The 14,356-nt window shown below is 30.7% G+C and overlaps 1 protein-coding gene across 1 annotated transcript in view; it reads left to right on the top strand.

Moving 5' to 3' along the window:
- The window catches only part of LOC143224147 (retinal homeobox protein Rx1-like), a 31,174-nt gene extending 29,307 nt beyond the window's left edge, over positions 1–1,867 (top strand). Inside the window, 1 exon segment of the mRNA XM_076452594.1 lies at positions 757–1,867. Within this exon segment, the coding sequence (XP_076308709.1) occupies positions 757–1,281 (525 nt within the window). The 3' untranslated portion in view covers positions 1,282–1,867.
- The last annotated feature ends 12,489 nt before the right edge of the window (positions 1,868–14,356 follow it).

The raw sequence follows: 14,356 nt of genomic DNA, 5'->3' as shown, positions 1-14,356 counted from the left end.
ATGTAGCCCCGGTAGTTCACTAGAAATTTGTAAGGCATTTTTCCCGATCCGTCAGGTCTGGATACCTGCGCCGGGCAGAGCACAGCTAGCCCATTTTGTCGCTTTGTGATTAACACCAAACAAACATCTTAGTTTTATATATTTTTTGTAACTTTTAAAACTTTGTGACATGACACACGAGATGTTATAAACGACACTATATGTCATGTCACGGTTAAAAATGACAGATTTATTTTCAACAGTTTTATAAAAATGTAATTTAAAATTGATAAAATCCACGTTAAGTTAACGAAATAACAAAATATTGAGTATCAGTTAACTTACAGAGTTATCTAAAACATAAGTAAAAGTTTTACCATCTTTATTCACTGAATGTTTTAACAACTATTTTACCATCTTTATTTCACTGAATGTTTTAAACCACTGTTTTACCATCTTTATTTCACTGAATGTTTTAACCACTGTTTTACCATCTTCATTTCACTGAATGTTTTAACCACTGTTTTACCATCTTTATTTCACTGAATGTTTAACCACTGTTTTACCATCTTTATTTCACTGAATGTTTTAACCACTGTTTTACCATCTGTATTTTACTGAATGTTTCAACTGCTGTTCTTCCGTCTTTAAAATATTTTTGTCTTTCTGTTTGTTTTAAATCTCCATTTGTCGTCTGTCTGTACAGCGTGTTTATATTTTACTGATTTAACAGAATATCTTGTGATTGGTTTTTGATTGATTTGTTGTTGGTTCCAGGTGTGGTTCCAGAATCGCAGGGCGAAGTGGAGACGGCAAGAAAGACTTGAGAACGAGAATACACTTCGATCGTTGAGACCCACCAATTCACCAGAGTGTCCTCTCGCCGGCCCATGTCCACCTCTCGGGTTGAGTACCTCCTCAATACTGACAGGCACAAACATTCAGCGTCTGACACTGGACTCCTGGTTGAGTCCGCCCAGAATGATTCCGCCTCTTTCCGATACCTTACCGGGTTTTCTGGCACATTCTCCTTGTATGTGTTCGAGCTACGTAACACCCTCTACGCTGCCGACAGCGTCTGTTTCTAACTCCACAGAAATAAGTGGACAACCTACCGGGAACCTCCGTATTTGTGCGGGAATTCTGGGCTCTTCTAGTCCTCTGAACTTGTCCGTCAGTGAAATGGACTTCACGTTTACAGATTCAAAATCAGCAGATCCTATAAGTTCCAGCATATGTGCACTAAGGTTAAAAGCAAAGGAACACGTCACTTTGATAAGTAAAAAATTAACCTCGATTTAAACAATTTTAAATAACAGTTAAAAGTTACTTACGTATTGTTAGTAACTTCATCCACCAACAAGCGGTTATTTATGGTAAACGTATGTTAGGTAGTTAGAATATGAAGGTTATGATTTGTGATTATGTGTGTCGATCTTATAAAGTAAAGAAAAAAATCAATATTCTATTATTAATAAATTATTTCTAATTATTCTGAAGAACCGTTCCTTTGTGTCTCGTATGGTGATTTAATATTTAACTTCACAACTTAGAAATTAATAACCTCTCAAACTCAAACTATTTCGAATTAAATACACTGTCTCTAGCGTGTTTTAAACAACTAAATACAATTTTAATATATTTATATTTACAGGTTGAGTACGCTATTATATTAAAACTATTTTGAAACCTCATCGCATTGTTACAGTTCTTGTTGCAACGTGCAATCATGTTCTATCTGAGAAACGTACATCTTGACATTGCCCTTGCAACGCAGTTTCAATTGCAAAAAATCCATTCATAAGTCTGCCATGCTCCTCCCTGCAGGCTTTCCATAATCCATCTATTTTCCCAGTCTGATGGCAAAGAAACCCTTACCTACTGCATTCGTGACTTGAAAGTTGTTTTTGTTTTTCGTATTGATTAGCATTCTGCAGCTTGTTGAGGTATGTGATAGTTTAACAGATACGTCGTGGAAACAATCTGTGTACATGTGGCTTCTCTTTCCTTTCCAGACGGAGCTCCTGAAGCACGCGGACAGAGTTTACCACAATCCTTTGTGTTAGTGGAATTTCACCTATTACAAAGACTCGCACTTTTTCTCACCATAGCTGAGGTACGATTTGTTGTAGGTCTCTTTCTGGGTGGTTCTGATTTCTAAGGTCAACATTTCTCGTATTTTCTAACACCATTAAGTACAAGAGATATTCCAGCGTTGTAGATTTTAAAATCCTCGATATGAACACATTTCTACGATCTGAGTGTACAAATATTTGGGTCGGACAGCGCTGTCAGATGAGCTCCCTAAAAGCGACCAGTTTTCAACATCGTCACACTACCTACGTAAAGCCAAACAATTACGAAATGTCGGTCTTATACATGCTGTCCCACCGCGACTTTAAATCGACTGCGGTTGTCTCTAACTTGCTGTTTTGCGTATTCAAAATTGTTTTAATATAACGTACTCAACCCTTTGTACATCCACCATCTATTGCTCAGTGTTAGTTTTTTGTCTTCTTTCAAACCGTGCCTTGTACGCAGAATCAAACTTCTCAACCATAGATACTTGAGTTAAGTAACTGTTGACTTTGTGTCAGTTGTTTTAATCAGTATTTAGACTCAAAAGAAACTGATATTTCTATACGGTATTCAAAACTTTATTATGTATCACTAACATTGAAAGTGTCAATATAGTTCAACATGAGTCGTGGTGGGTGTAACCAAATGTAACAGTAGTGAAATAAATGTGTAAACTATAAACAGTATTTTTAAGCTCTTAGCTTTTGGTAGTTAATAAATTTTTAAACACAAGTGACGTATTGTTTTGTGTGAATATTTTGTATTGTAAAAATCAAATATATTGTGATAGAATTTACCTCAATTCCTTGTGAGAATAAGTTCGTAAACAAAGACATAAAATAAACATATGGATTAATGTATGAACATCCGCATGTGAAGTATGTGTGAATTAATGTAGTAACAGAGAGATATGTACGTGAATTAATGTAGTAACAGATAGTTATGTATGTGAAGTATGTGTGTGAATTAATGTAGTAAGAGATAGTTATGTATGTGAAGTATGTGTGTGAATTAATGTAGTAACAGAGAGATATGTATGTGAAGTATTTGTGTGAATTAGTGTAGTAACAGAGATATACGTATGTGAAGTATTTGTGTGAATTAGTGTAGTAACAGAGAGATACGTATGTGAAGCATTTGTGTGAATTAATGTAGTAACAGAGATATGTATGTGAAGTATTTGTGTGAATTAGTGTAGTAACAGAGATATACGTATGTGAAGTATTTGTGTGAATTAGTGTAGTAACAGAGAGATACGTATGTGAAGCATTTGTGTGAATTAATGTAGTAACAGAGATATGTATGTGAAGTATTTGTGTGAATTAATGTAGTAACAGAGATATATGTATGTGAAGTATTTGTGTGAATTAATGTAGTAACAGAGATATGTATGTGAAGTATTTGTGTGAATTAGTGTAGTAACAGAGAGATATGTATGTGAAGTATGTATGTGAATTAATGTAGTAACAGATAGTTATGTATGTGAAGTATGTGTGTGAATTAATGTAGTAACAGAGAGATATGTGTGTGAATTAATGTAGTAACAGAGATATGTATGTGAAGTATTTGTGTGAATTAATGTAGTAACAGAGAGATATGTATGTGAAGTATTTGTGTGAATTAGTGTAGTAACAGAATGATATGTATGTGAAGTATTTGTGTGAATTAGTGTAGTAACAGAGATATGTATGTGAAGTATTTGTGTGAATTAGTGTAGTAACAGAGAGATATGTATGTGAAGTATTTGTGTGAATTAATGTAGTAACAGAGATATGTATGTGAAGTATTTGTGTGAATTAGTGTAGTAACAGAGAGATATGTATGTGAAGTATGTATGTGAATTAATGTAGTAACAGATAGTTATGTATGTGAAGTATGTGTGTGAATTAATGTAGTAACAGAGAGATATGTATGTGAAGTATGTATGTGAATTAATGTAGTAACAGATAGTTATGTATGTGAAGTATGTGTGTGAATTAATGTAGTAACAGAGATATGTGTGTGAATTAATGTAGTAACAGAGATATGTATGTGAAGTATTTGTGTGAATTAATGTAGTAACAGAGAGATATGTATGTGAAGTATTTGTGTGAATTAGTGTAGTAACAGAATGATATGTATGTGAAGTATTTGTGTGAATTAGTGTAGTAACAGAGATATGTATGTGAAGTATTTGTGTGAATTAGTGTAGTAACAGAGAGATATGTATGTGAAGTATTTGTGTGAATTAATGTAGTAACAGAGATATGTATGTGAAGTATTTGTGTGAATTAGTGTAGTAACAGAGAGATATGTATGTGAAGTATGTATGTGAATTAATGTAGTAACAGATAGTTATGTATGTGAAGTATGTGTGTGAATTAATGTAGTAACAGAGAGATATGTGTGTGAATTAATGTAGTAACAGAGATATGTATGTGAAGTATTTGTGTGAATTAATGTAGTAACAGAGAGATATGTATGTGAAGTATTTGTGTGAATTAGTGTAGTAACAGAATGATATGTATGTGAAGTATTTGTGTGAATTAGTGTAGTAACAGAGATATGTATGTGAAGTATTTGTGTGAATTAATGTAGTAACAGAGATATGTATGTGAAGTATTTGTGTGAATTAGTGTAGTAACAGAGAGATATGTATGTGAAGTATTTGTGTGAATTAATGTAGTAACAGAGATATGTATGTAAAGTATTTGTGTGAATTAGTGTAGTAACAGAGAGATACGTATGTGAAGTATTTGTGTGAATTAGTGTAGTAACAGAGAGATATGTATGTGAAGTATTTGTGTGAATTAATGTAGTAACAGAGATATGTATGTGAAGTATTTGTGTGAATTAGTGTAGTAACAGTGAGATATGTATGTGAAGTGTACGTGTGTGAATTAATGTAGTAACAGTGAGATATGTATGTGAAGTAGTTGTGTGGATTAATGTAGTAACAGAGAGATATGTATGTGAAGTGTACGTGTGTGAATTAATGTAGTAACAGAGATATGTATGTGAAGTATTTGTGTGAATTAGTGTAGTAACAGAGAGATACGTATGTGAAGTATTTGTGTGAATTAGTGTAGTAACAGAGATATGTATGTGAATTATTTGTGTGAATTAATGTAGTAACAGTGAGATATGTATGTGAAGTATTTGTGTGAATTAATGTAGTAACAGTGAGATATGTATGTGAAGTGTACGTGTGTGAATTAATGTAGTAACAGAGAGATATGTATGTGAAGTATTTGTGTGAATTAATGTAGTAACAGAGATATGTTTGTGAAGTGTAGTGTGTGAATTAATGTAGTAACAGAGAGGTTTATCTGTAGGTGAATTATGTGTGTGCATGAATTTAGTAACAGATATATGTTGGTGAAATAAACTTCTGTAAAAGTTTGAAAGTTGATTTAGTTAGGCCCACGTCTGTGAAGATATTAATGTATGTTTGATCAATAAATTTGTTTTCATAAAAAATAAACAGAAATACCAAATATTTTATTGAAAAAACATTTCGTTCAGCTTCATCTACCGGTGAAACTACAAGTTTAATGAATATTCTTATGATGATGTATATTACCGTAGGCTTCAAGTAAGGTCTGATTTTTTGTTACAGGTTATAAGGTTTGTTTTTAATGCGATATATCAAATAACAGCGTCTATGTTTAGCAATTTAGACTTGTGCGATTCAAGTGTTTGGTTAATTGTATATTTCGCACAAAGCTATTCGAGGACCATCTGCGCTAGCCGTCCCTAATTTAGTAATGATATACCAGAGGGAAGGCGATTAGTCGAGACCACTTTACTCTTGGGCTACTATTTCATCACCGAATAGTGAGATTAATCACGACATTATAACGCTGACACTACTAAAAGGGCGAGGATGTTCGGCTAGGAGATTCAAGCCCTTGACCAGCAGTTTGTCTAATCACCAGGCCATGCCATGGCCCACTACTTCAATGCTGTGGTTCTTGACGAATACTTTCATTGTTATAAGACGTTCAATAAAGTCGTCTGACGAAGAGAAGCACGTTTCCAATTATAGCTATTAGATTACTGTTCGTTTACTGTGCTGAAAGCGTTTACGTTTGACTGTTCGATTTTACCATAGAAATATTCACCAGGCATTCATCTTACCCACAAGAAGAAATGTTTCTTTGTTCAGTTAATAACCAAAAGAGCACAAAAATTCATTATGTTTTTGATTCCAGCCATCACGTCACAGGACAGAATATTTCAAGATAAAAATGCCACAGAAGCGCCATCTATGTATTATATAGTGAAACGTTATCTGTTTTGCGCATAATGTGTATTATATAGGTTAATATAATTGGGAAATACTTGATAAACATATCTGTTTAAAGTATCATAACTCACCCTGTTACTAGCTGATTATTAATATAATTGTGACGTTGTTTTTAGGGTTGAATATTGTGACACACCGACGTTAGAAGAAGTAAATTTTATCAGGGACATTTTGATATGGAAAATCGTCACATGGTAACTGTTATTAGTAAACATTTTTCTTTTGTTTTCTTTATTTTGTTATCGTATGTTCAACAAATCTCATTATTATCTATGAAGAATATAATGAAAAATACAAATTAATATTTACTGGGTTATGAGAGTTATGTAAGTATATTTATCTGGTAATCTATCTGTATATTTACAAGACAAAAAGTTGTATATAAATTTATTTCACTTGAGCCATTTGAAACGTGGTTTTCGATCTGATAAAATACTGTAGTTACGTAGAAAATATGAGCTGAGGCGTTGCAGTGATGAATGGTTTCTTTTGTGTGTTTGGAATTTCGCACAAAGCTACTCGAGGGCTATCTCTGCTAGCCGTCCCTACTTTAGCAATGTAAGACTAGAGGGACTACAGCTAGTTATCACCACCTACCACTAACTCTTGGGCTACTCCTTTACCAACGAATAGTGGGATTGACCATTACATTATAACGCCCCCACAGCTGAAAGGGCGAGCATGTTTGGTGCGACCTGGATTGGAACCCGCGACCCTCGGATTACGAGTCGAACGCCTTAACACACTTGGCCATGCCGGGCCCAGTGGTGAATAGGCGACAAGGTTTCAGTTCTTCTGTTGTTACATTTAATCTTTATTCTTACATTTATCACACACCTGTAACTCATAATTCATTGGCTTAAATATAATTACGTTTCGTGTTGTGTTCCTAATTTCAAGATTTTCTTAAATTACCTGGTGGCAGCTAAGTTAAGTCCTTTATAATAACGGCTAGGTAACGAATACTGAACAAGCAATAAAAATCAAACTGATAAAGGCAAAACCTGGACTAGGTAATAAACGACTGTACTAGGTAATAACAGTGTGAACAGGTAATAAACACCAGGCAGTGTAATAAAAATTTTGTTTCATTTCTAGAATTTCGCGCAAAGCTATTCGAGGGCTATCTGTACTACCGCCCCTAATTTAGTAGTGTGAGATCAGAGAGAAGGCAGCTAGTCATTACCACCCACCGCCAGCTCTTGGGCTACTCTTTTATCAACGAATAGTGGGATTGATCGAAACATTATAACGCCCCCACTGATAAAAGTAGAAGCATGTTCGGTGTGACGGTGATCCAAATACGCGACCCTCAGATTACGAGTTGAGCGCCCTAATCACCTGTCCATAATAAATAATAATAACAGAGAAACAAAGAGAAAACTGATTCTCTATTGTTATTTATGCAGGTGTGGAAGTGTCAACACTGTCTCTGTATTGTTATTTATGCAGGTGTGGAAGTGTCAACACTGTCTCTGTATTGTTATTTATGCTAGTGTGGAAGTGCCAACACTGTCTCTGTATTGTTACTTATACAGGTATGGAAGTGTCAACACTGTCTCTGTATTGTTATTTATGCAGGTGTGGAAGTGTCAACACTGTCTCTGTATTGTTATTTATGCTAGTGTGGAAGTGCCAACACTGTCTCTGTATTGTTACTTATACAGGTATGGAAGTGTCAACACTGTCTCTGTATTGTTATTTATGCAGGTGTGGAAGTGTCAACACTGTCTCTGTATTGTTATTTATGCTAGTGTGGAACTGTCAACACTGTCTCTGTATTGTTATTTGTACAGGTGTGGAAGTGCCAACACTGTCTCTGTATTGTTTTTTGTACAGGTGTGGAAGTGTCAACACTGTCTCTGTATTGTTATTTATACAGGTGTGGAAGTGTCAACACTGTCTCTGTATTGTTATTTATGCAGGTGTGGAAGTGTCAACACTGTCTCTGTATTGTTATTTATGCTAGTGTGGAAGTGCCAACACTGTCTCTGTATTGTTACTTATACAGGTATGGAAGTGTCAACACTGTCTCTGTATTGTTATTTATGCAGGTGTGGAAGTGCCAACACTGTCTCTGTATTGTTTTTTGTACAGGTGTGGAAGTGTCAACACTGTCTCTGTATTGTTATTTATACAGGTGTGGAAGTGTCAACACTGTCTCTGTATTGTTATTTATGCAGGTGTGGAAGTGTCAACACTGTCTCTGTATTGTTATTTATGCTAGTGTGGAAGTGCCAACACTGTCTCTGTATTGTTACTTATACAGGTATGGAAGTGTCAACACTGTCTCTGTATTGTTATTTATGCAGGTGTGGAAGTGCCAACACTGTCTCTGTATTGTTATTTATACAGGTGTGGAAGTGTCAACACTGTCTCTGTATTGTTATTTATACAGGTGTGGAAGTGTCAACACTGTCTCTGTATTGTTATTTATACAGGTGTGGAAGTGTCAACACTGTCTCTGTATTGTTATTTATACAGGTGTGGAAGTGCCAACACTGTCTCTGTATTGTTATTTATACAGATGTGGAAGTGTCAACACTGTCTCTGTATTATTATTTATACAGGTGTGGAAGTGTCAACACTGTGTTTGTGTATTGTTATTTATACAGGTGTGGAAGTGTCAAAACTTGTTTTGTATTTGTTTTAATAACACTCACACCCAGTAGATTCTTTGTTTTAATAATACTCACAGTTATCAGATTCTTTGTTTTAATAATACTCACAGTTATCAGATTCTTTGTTTTAATAATACTCACATCCAGTAGATTCTTTGTTTTAATAATACTCACAGTTATCAGATTCTTTGTTTTAATAATACTTACAATCAGATTCTTTGTTTTAATATACTCACAATGAGTAGATTCTTTGTTTTAATATACTCACAATCAGATTATTTGTTTTAATAATACTCACAATCAGATTATTTGTTTTAATAATACTCACAATCAGATTATTTGTTTTAATAATACTCACATCCAGTAGATTCTTTGTTTTAATAATACTCACAGTTATCAGATTCTTTGTTTTAATTATACTCACAGTTATCAGATTCTTTGTTTTAATAATACTCACAGTTATCAGATTCTTTGTTTTAATAATACTCACAGTTATCAGATTCTTTGTTTTAATAATACTCACAATTATCAGATTCTTTGTTTTAATAATACTCACAGTTATCAGATTCTTTGTTTTAATAATACTCACAATTATCAGATTCTTTGTTTTAATATACTCACACCCAATAGATTATTTGTTTTAATAATACTCACAGCCAGTAGATTTTTTGTTTTAATAATACACACAACCAGTAGAATTTTTGTTTTAATAATACTCACTGCCAGAGGATATTTTGTTTTAATATACTCACAACCAGTAGATTCTTTGTTTTAATAATACTCACAGCCAGAGGATTCTTTGTGTTAATAATACTTACAATCAGTAGACTCTTTTTCTCTTAATAATACAGTTATCAGATTCTGTGTTTTAATAATACTCACAATCAGTAGATTCTTTGTTTTAATAATACTATCAGTAGATTTTTTGTTTTAATAATACAATGAGTAGATTCTTTGTTTTAATAATACAATGAGTAGATTCGTTTTAATAATACAATCAGTAGATTCTTTGTTTTAATAATACTATCAGTAGATTTTTTGTTTTAATAATACAATGAGTAGATACCTTGTTTTAATAATACAATGAGTAGATTCGTTTTAATAATACAATCAGTAGATTCTTTGTTTTAATAATACTCACATCCAGTAGATTATTTGTTTTAATAATACTTACAATCAGTAGACTCTTTGTTTTAATAATACTCACGGTTATCAGATTCTTTGTTTTAATAATACTTACAATCAGTAGAATCTTTGTTTTAATAATACTCACGGTTATCAGATTCTTTGTTTTAACAATATCAGTAGATTGTTTGTTTTAATAATGGTCACAATCAGTAGATTTTTTGTTTTAATAATACTCACACCCAGTAGATTCTTTGTTTTAATAATACTTACAATCAGTAGACTCCTTTTCTTTTAATAATACAGTTATCAGATTCGGTGTTTTAATAATACAATCAGTAGATTCTTTGTTTTAATAATACTTACAATCAGTAGATTTTTTGTTTTAATAATACTCACAATCAGATTCTTTGTTTTAATATACTCACAATCAGATTCTTTGTTTTAATAATACTCACAGTTATCAGATTCTTTGTTTTAATAACACTCACACCCAGTAGATTCTTTGTTTTAATAATACTCACAGTTATCAGATTCTTTGTTTTAATAATACTCACAGTTATCAGATTCTTTGTTTTAATAATACTCACAATTATCAGATTCTTTGTTTTAATAATACTCACAGTTATCAGATTCTTTGTTTTAATAATACTCACAGTTATCAGATTCTTTGTTTTAATAACACTCACAATTATCAGATTCTTTGTTTTAATAATACTCACAGTTATCAGATTCTTTGTTTTAATAATACTCACAGTTATCAGATTCTTTGTTTTAATAATACTCACAATTATCAGATTTGTTGTTTTAATAATACTCACAGTTATCAGATTCTTTGTTTGAATAATACTCACAATTATCAGATTCTTTGTTTTAATAATACTCACAGTTATCAGATTCTTTGTTTTAATAATACTCACAGTTATCAGATTCTTTGTTTTAATAATACTCACAATTATCAGATTTGTTGTTTTAATAATACTCACAGTTATCAGATTCTTTGTTTGAATAATACTCACACCCAGTAGATTCTTTGTTTTAGTAATACAGTTATCAGATTCTTTTTTTTAATAATACTCACACCCGGTAAATTCTTTGTTTTAATAATACTCACACCCAGTAGATTCTTTGTTTTAATAATACTCACAGTTATCAGATTCTTTGTTTTAATAATACTCACAGTTATCAGATTCTTTGTTTTAAAAATACTCACAGTTATCAGATTCTTTGTTTTAATAATACTCACAGTTATCAGATTCTTTGTTTTAATAATACTCACAATTATCAGATTCTTTGTTTTAATAATACTCACAGTTATCAGATTCTTTGTTTTAATAATACTCACAGTTATCAGATTCTTTGTTTTAATAATACTCACAATTATCAGATTCTTTGTTTTAATAATACTCACAGTTATCAGATTCTTTGTTTTAATAATACTCACAGTTATCAGATTCTTTGTTTTAATAATACTCACAATTATCAGATTTGTTGTTTTAATAATACTCACAGTTATCAGATTCTTTGTTTGAATAATACTCACACCCAGTAGATTCTTTGTTTTAGTAATACAGTTATCAGATTCTTTGTTTGAATAATACTCACACCCGGTAAATTCTTTGTTTTAATAATACTCACACCCAGTAGATTCTTTGTTTTAATAATACTCACAACCAGTAGTTTTCTGGTTTTATTAATACTCACTGCTAGAGGATTTTTTGTTTTAATATACTCACACCCAATAGATTCTTTGTTTTAATAATACTCACAGCCAGTAGATTTTTTGTTTTAATAATACACACAACCAGTAGAATTTTTGTTTTAATAATACTCACACCCAATAGATTCTTTGTTTTAATAATACTCACAGCCAGTAGATTTTTTGTTTTAATAATACTCACTGCCAGAGGATATTTTGTTTTAATATACTCACAACCAGTAGATTCTTTGTTTTAATAATACTCACAGCCAGAGGATTCTTTGTTTTAATAATATTTACAATCAGTAGACTCTTTTTCTTTTAATAATACAGTTATCAGATTCTGTGTTTTAATAATACTCACAATCAGTAGATTCTTTGTTTTAATAATACTATCAGTAGATTTTTTGTTTTAATAATACTCACAATGAGTAGATTCTTTGTTTTAATAATATTCACATCCAGTAGATTATTTGTTTTAATAATACTTTAAATCAGTAGATTTTTTGTTTTAATAATACTTACAATCAGTAGACTCTTTGTTTTAATAATACTCACGGTTATCAGATTCTTTGTTTTAACAATATCAGTAGATTCTTTGTTTTAATAATGGTCACAATCAGTAGATTCTTTGTTTTAATAATACTTACAATTTGTAGATTCTTTGTTTTAATAATACTTACAATCAGTATATTTTTTGTTTTAATAATACTCATATACGTTTTAAATGCTGTTAATTTGGACAGTTCTTGCTTGATAATATATTCAAACATATTGAAATGGGCCGTTAGGCCAGATTAGACGTTATTCAATCTTCTACGAGTACTGACATGCAGCTTTCACTGACGAAACTGTGTTCGGTCGCTCGTGCAGTAATCGCATGCGTGCTTCTCCTTACTCCGAATGTAATATATTTATATATACATAGCTTTTTCACAGAACGTTAAGATCCATAATACACGGATGATGGTAAACTCTGAAATTTATCAGGTTCGACAAGCAATGTCTGTAAAGGCTTCCTAAGCTATAAGATTAGTGTAGAACACAGCACGACGAAGGAGGCCCACTTACTATAAGGCGAGAATTGGCAGTCTGAACGGTAAATTATGGATCGATTGAATTGCAAATTGATAACGCAGAGAAACGTCTAAAGTGACTTGGTGTTTCTATTACAACATGCTCTGTGTTTACACATACACATAATATGAACAGGAAACGGCCTCTTGTCACAATGTAGTAGCACGTTTTGACCCGAAGCTATGATTAAATATAACGTTACTGTGAAATACATATAAAATAAACAACCAGTGGGAGTAGTACCACTTGTACAATACATGAGAAGAGAACAAGATGTAGATAATATTAATAAAATATAACAATTTCACACTATTACTGTTATATAAATAATATTAATAAAATATAACAATTTCACACTATTACTGTTATATAAATAATATTAATAAAATATAACAATTTCATACTATTACTGTTATATAAATAATGTTGATAAAAATAACAATTTCATACTATTACTGATATATAAATAATGTTGATAAAAATAACAATTTCATACTGTTACTGATATATAAATAATGTTGATAAAATAACAATTTCATACTATTACTGATATATAAATAATGTTGATAAAAATAACAATTTCATACTATTACTGATATATAAATAATGTTGATAAAATATAACAATTTCACACTATTACTGTTATATAAATAATATTAATAAAATATAACAATTTCATACTATTACTGATATATAAATAATATTAATAAAATATAACAATTTCACACTATTACTGTTATATAAATAATGTTGATAAAATATAACAATTTCACACTATTACTGTTATATAAATAATATTAATAAAATATAACAATTTCATACTATTACTGATATATAAATAATATTAATAAAATATAACAATTTCACACTATTACTGTTATATAAATAATATTAATAAAATATAACAATTTCACACTATTACTGTTATATAAATAATATTAATAAAATATAACAATTTCATACAATTACTGATATATAAATAATGTTGATAAAAATAACAATTTCATACTATTACTGATATATAAATAATGTTGATAAAAATAACAATTTCATACTATTACTGATATATAAATAATGTTGATAGAAATAACAATTTCATACTATTACTGATATATAAATAATGTTGATAAAAATAACAGTTTCATACTATCACTGATATATAAATAATGTTGATAAAAATAACAGTTTTATACTATTACTGATATATAAATAATGTTGATAAAAATAACAATTTCATACTATTACTGATATATAAATAATGTTGATAAAATAACAATTTCGCACTATTACTGATATATAAATAATGTTGATAAAAATAACAATTTCTGCACTATTACTGATATATAAATAATGTTGATAAAAATAACAATTTCATACTATTACTGATATATAAATAATGTTGATAAAAATAACAATTTCATACTATTACTGATATATAAATAATGTTGATAAAATATAACAATTTCACACTATTACTGTTATATAAAT

The sequence above is a fragment of the Tachypleus tridentatus genome, chromosome 8, assembly GCF_004210375.1.
Source record: "Tachypleus tridentatus isolate NWPU-2018 chromosome 8, ASM421037v1, whole genome shotgun sequence".
NCBI classification, from domain to species: domain Eukaryota; kingdom Metazoa; phylum Arthropoda; class Merostomata; order Xiphosura; family Limulidae; genus Tachypleus; species Tachypleus tridentatus.
Note: the sequence above shows the minus strand (reverse complement) of the source record. Positions and strands in the feature narration are given on the sequence as shown.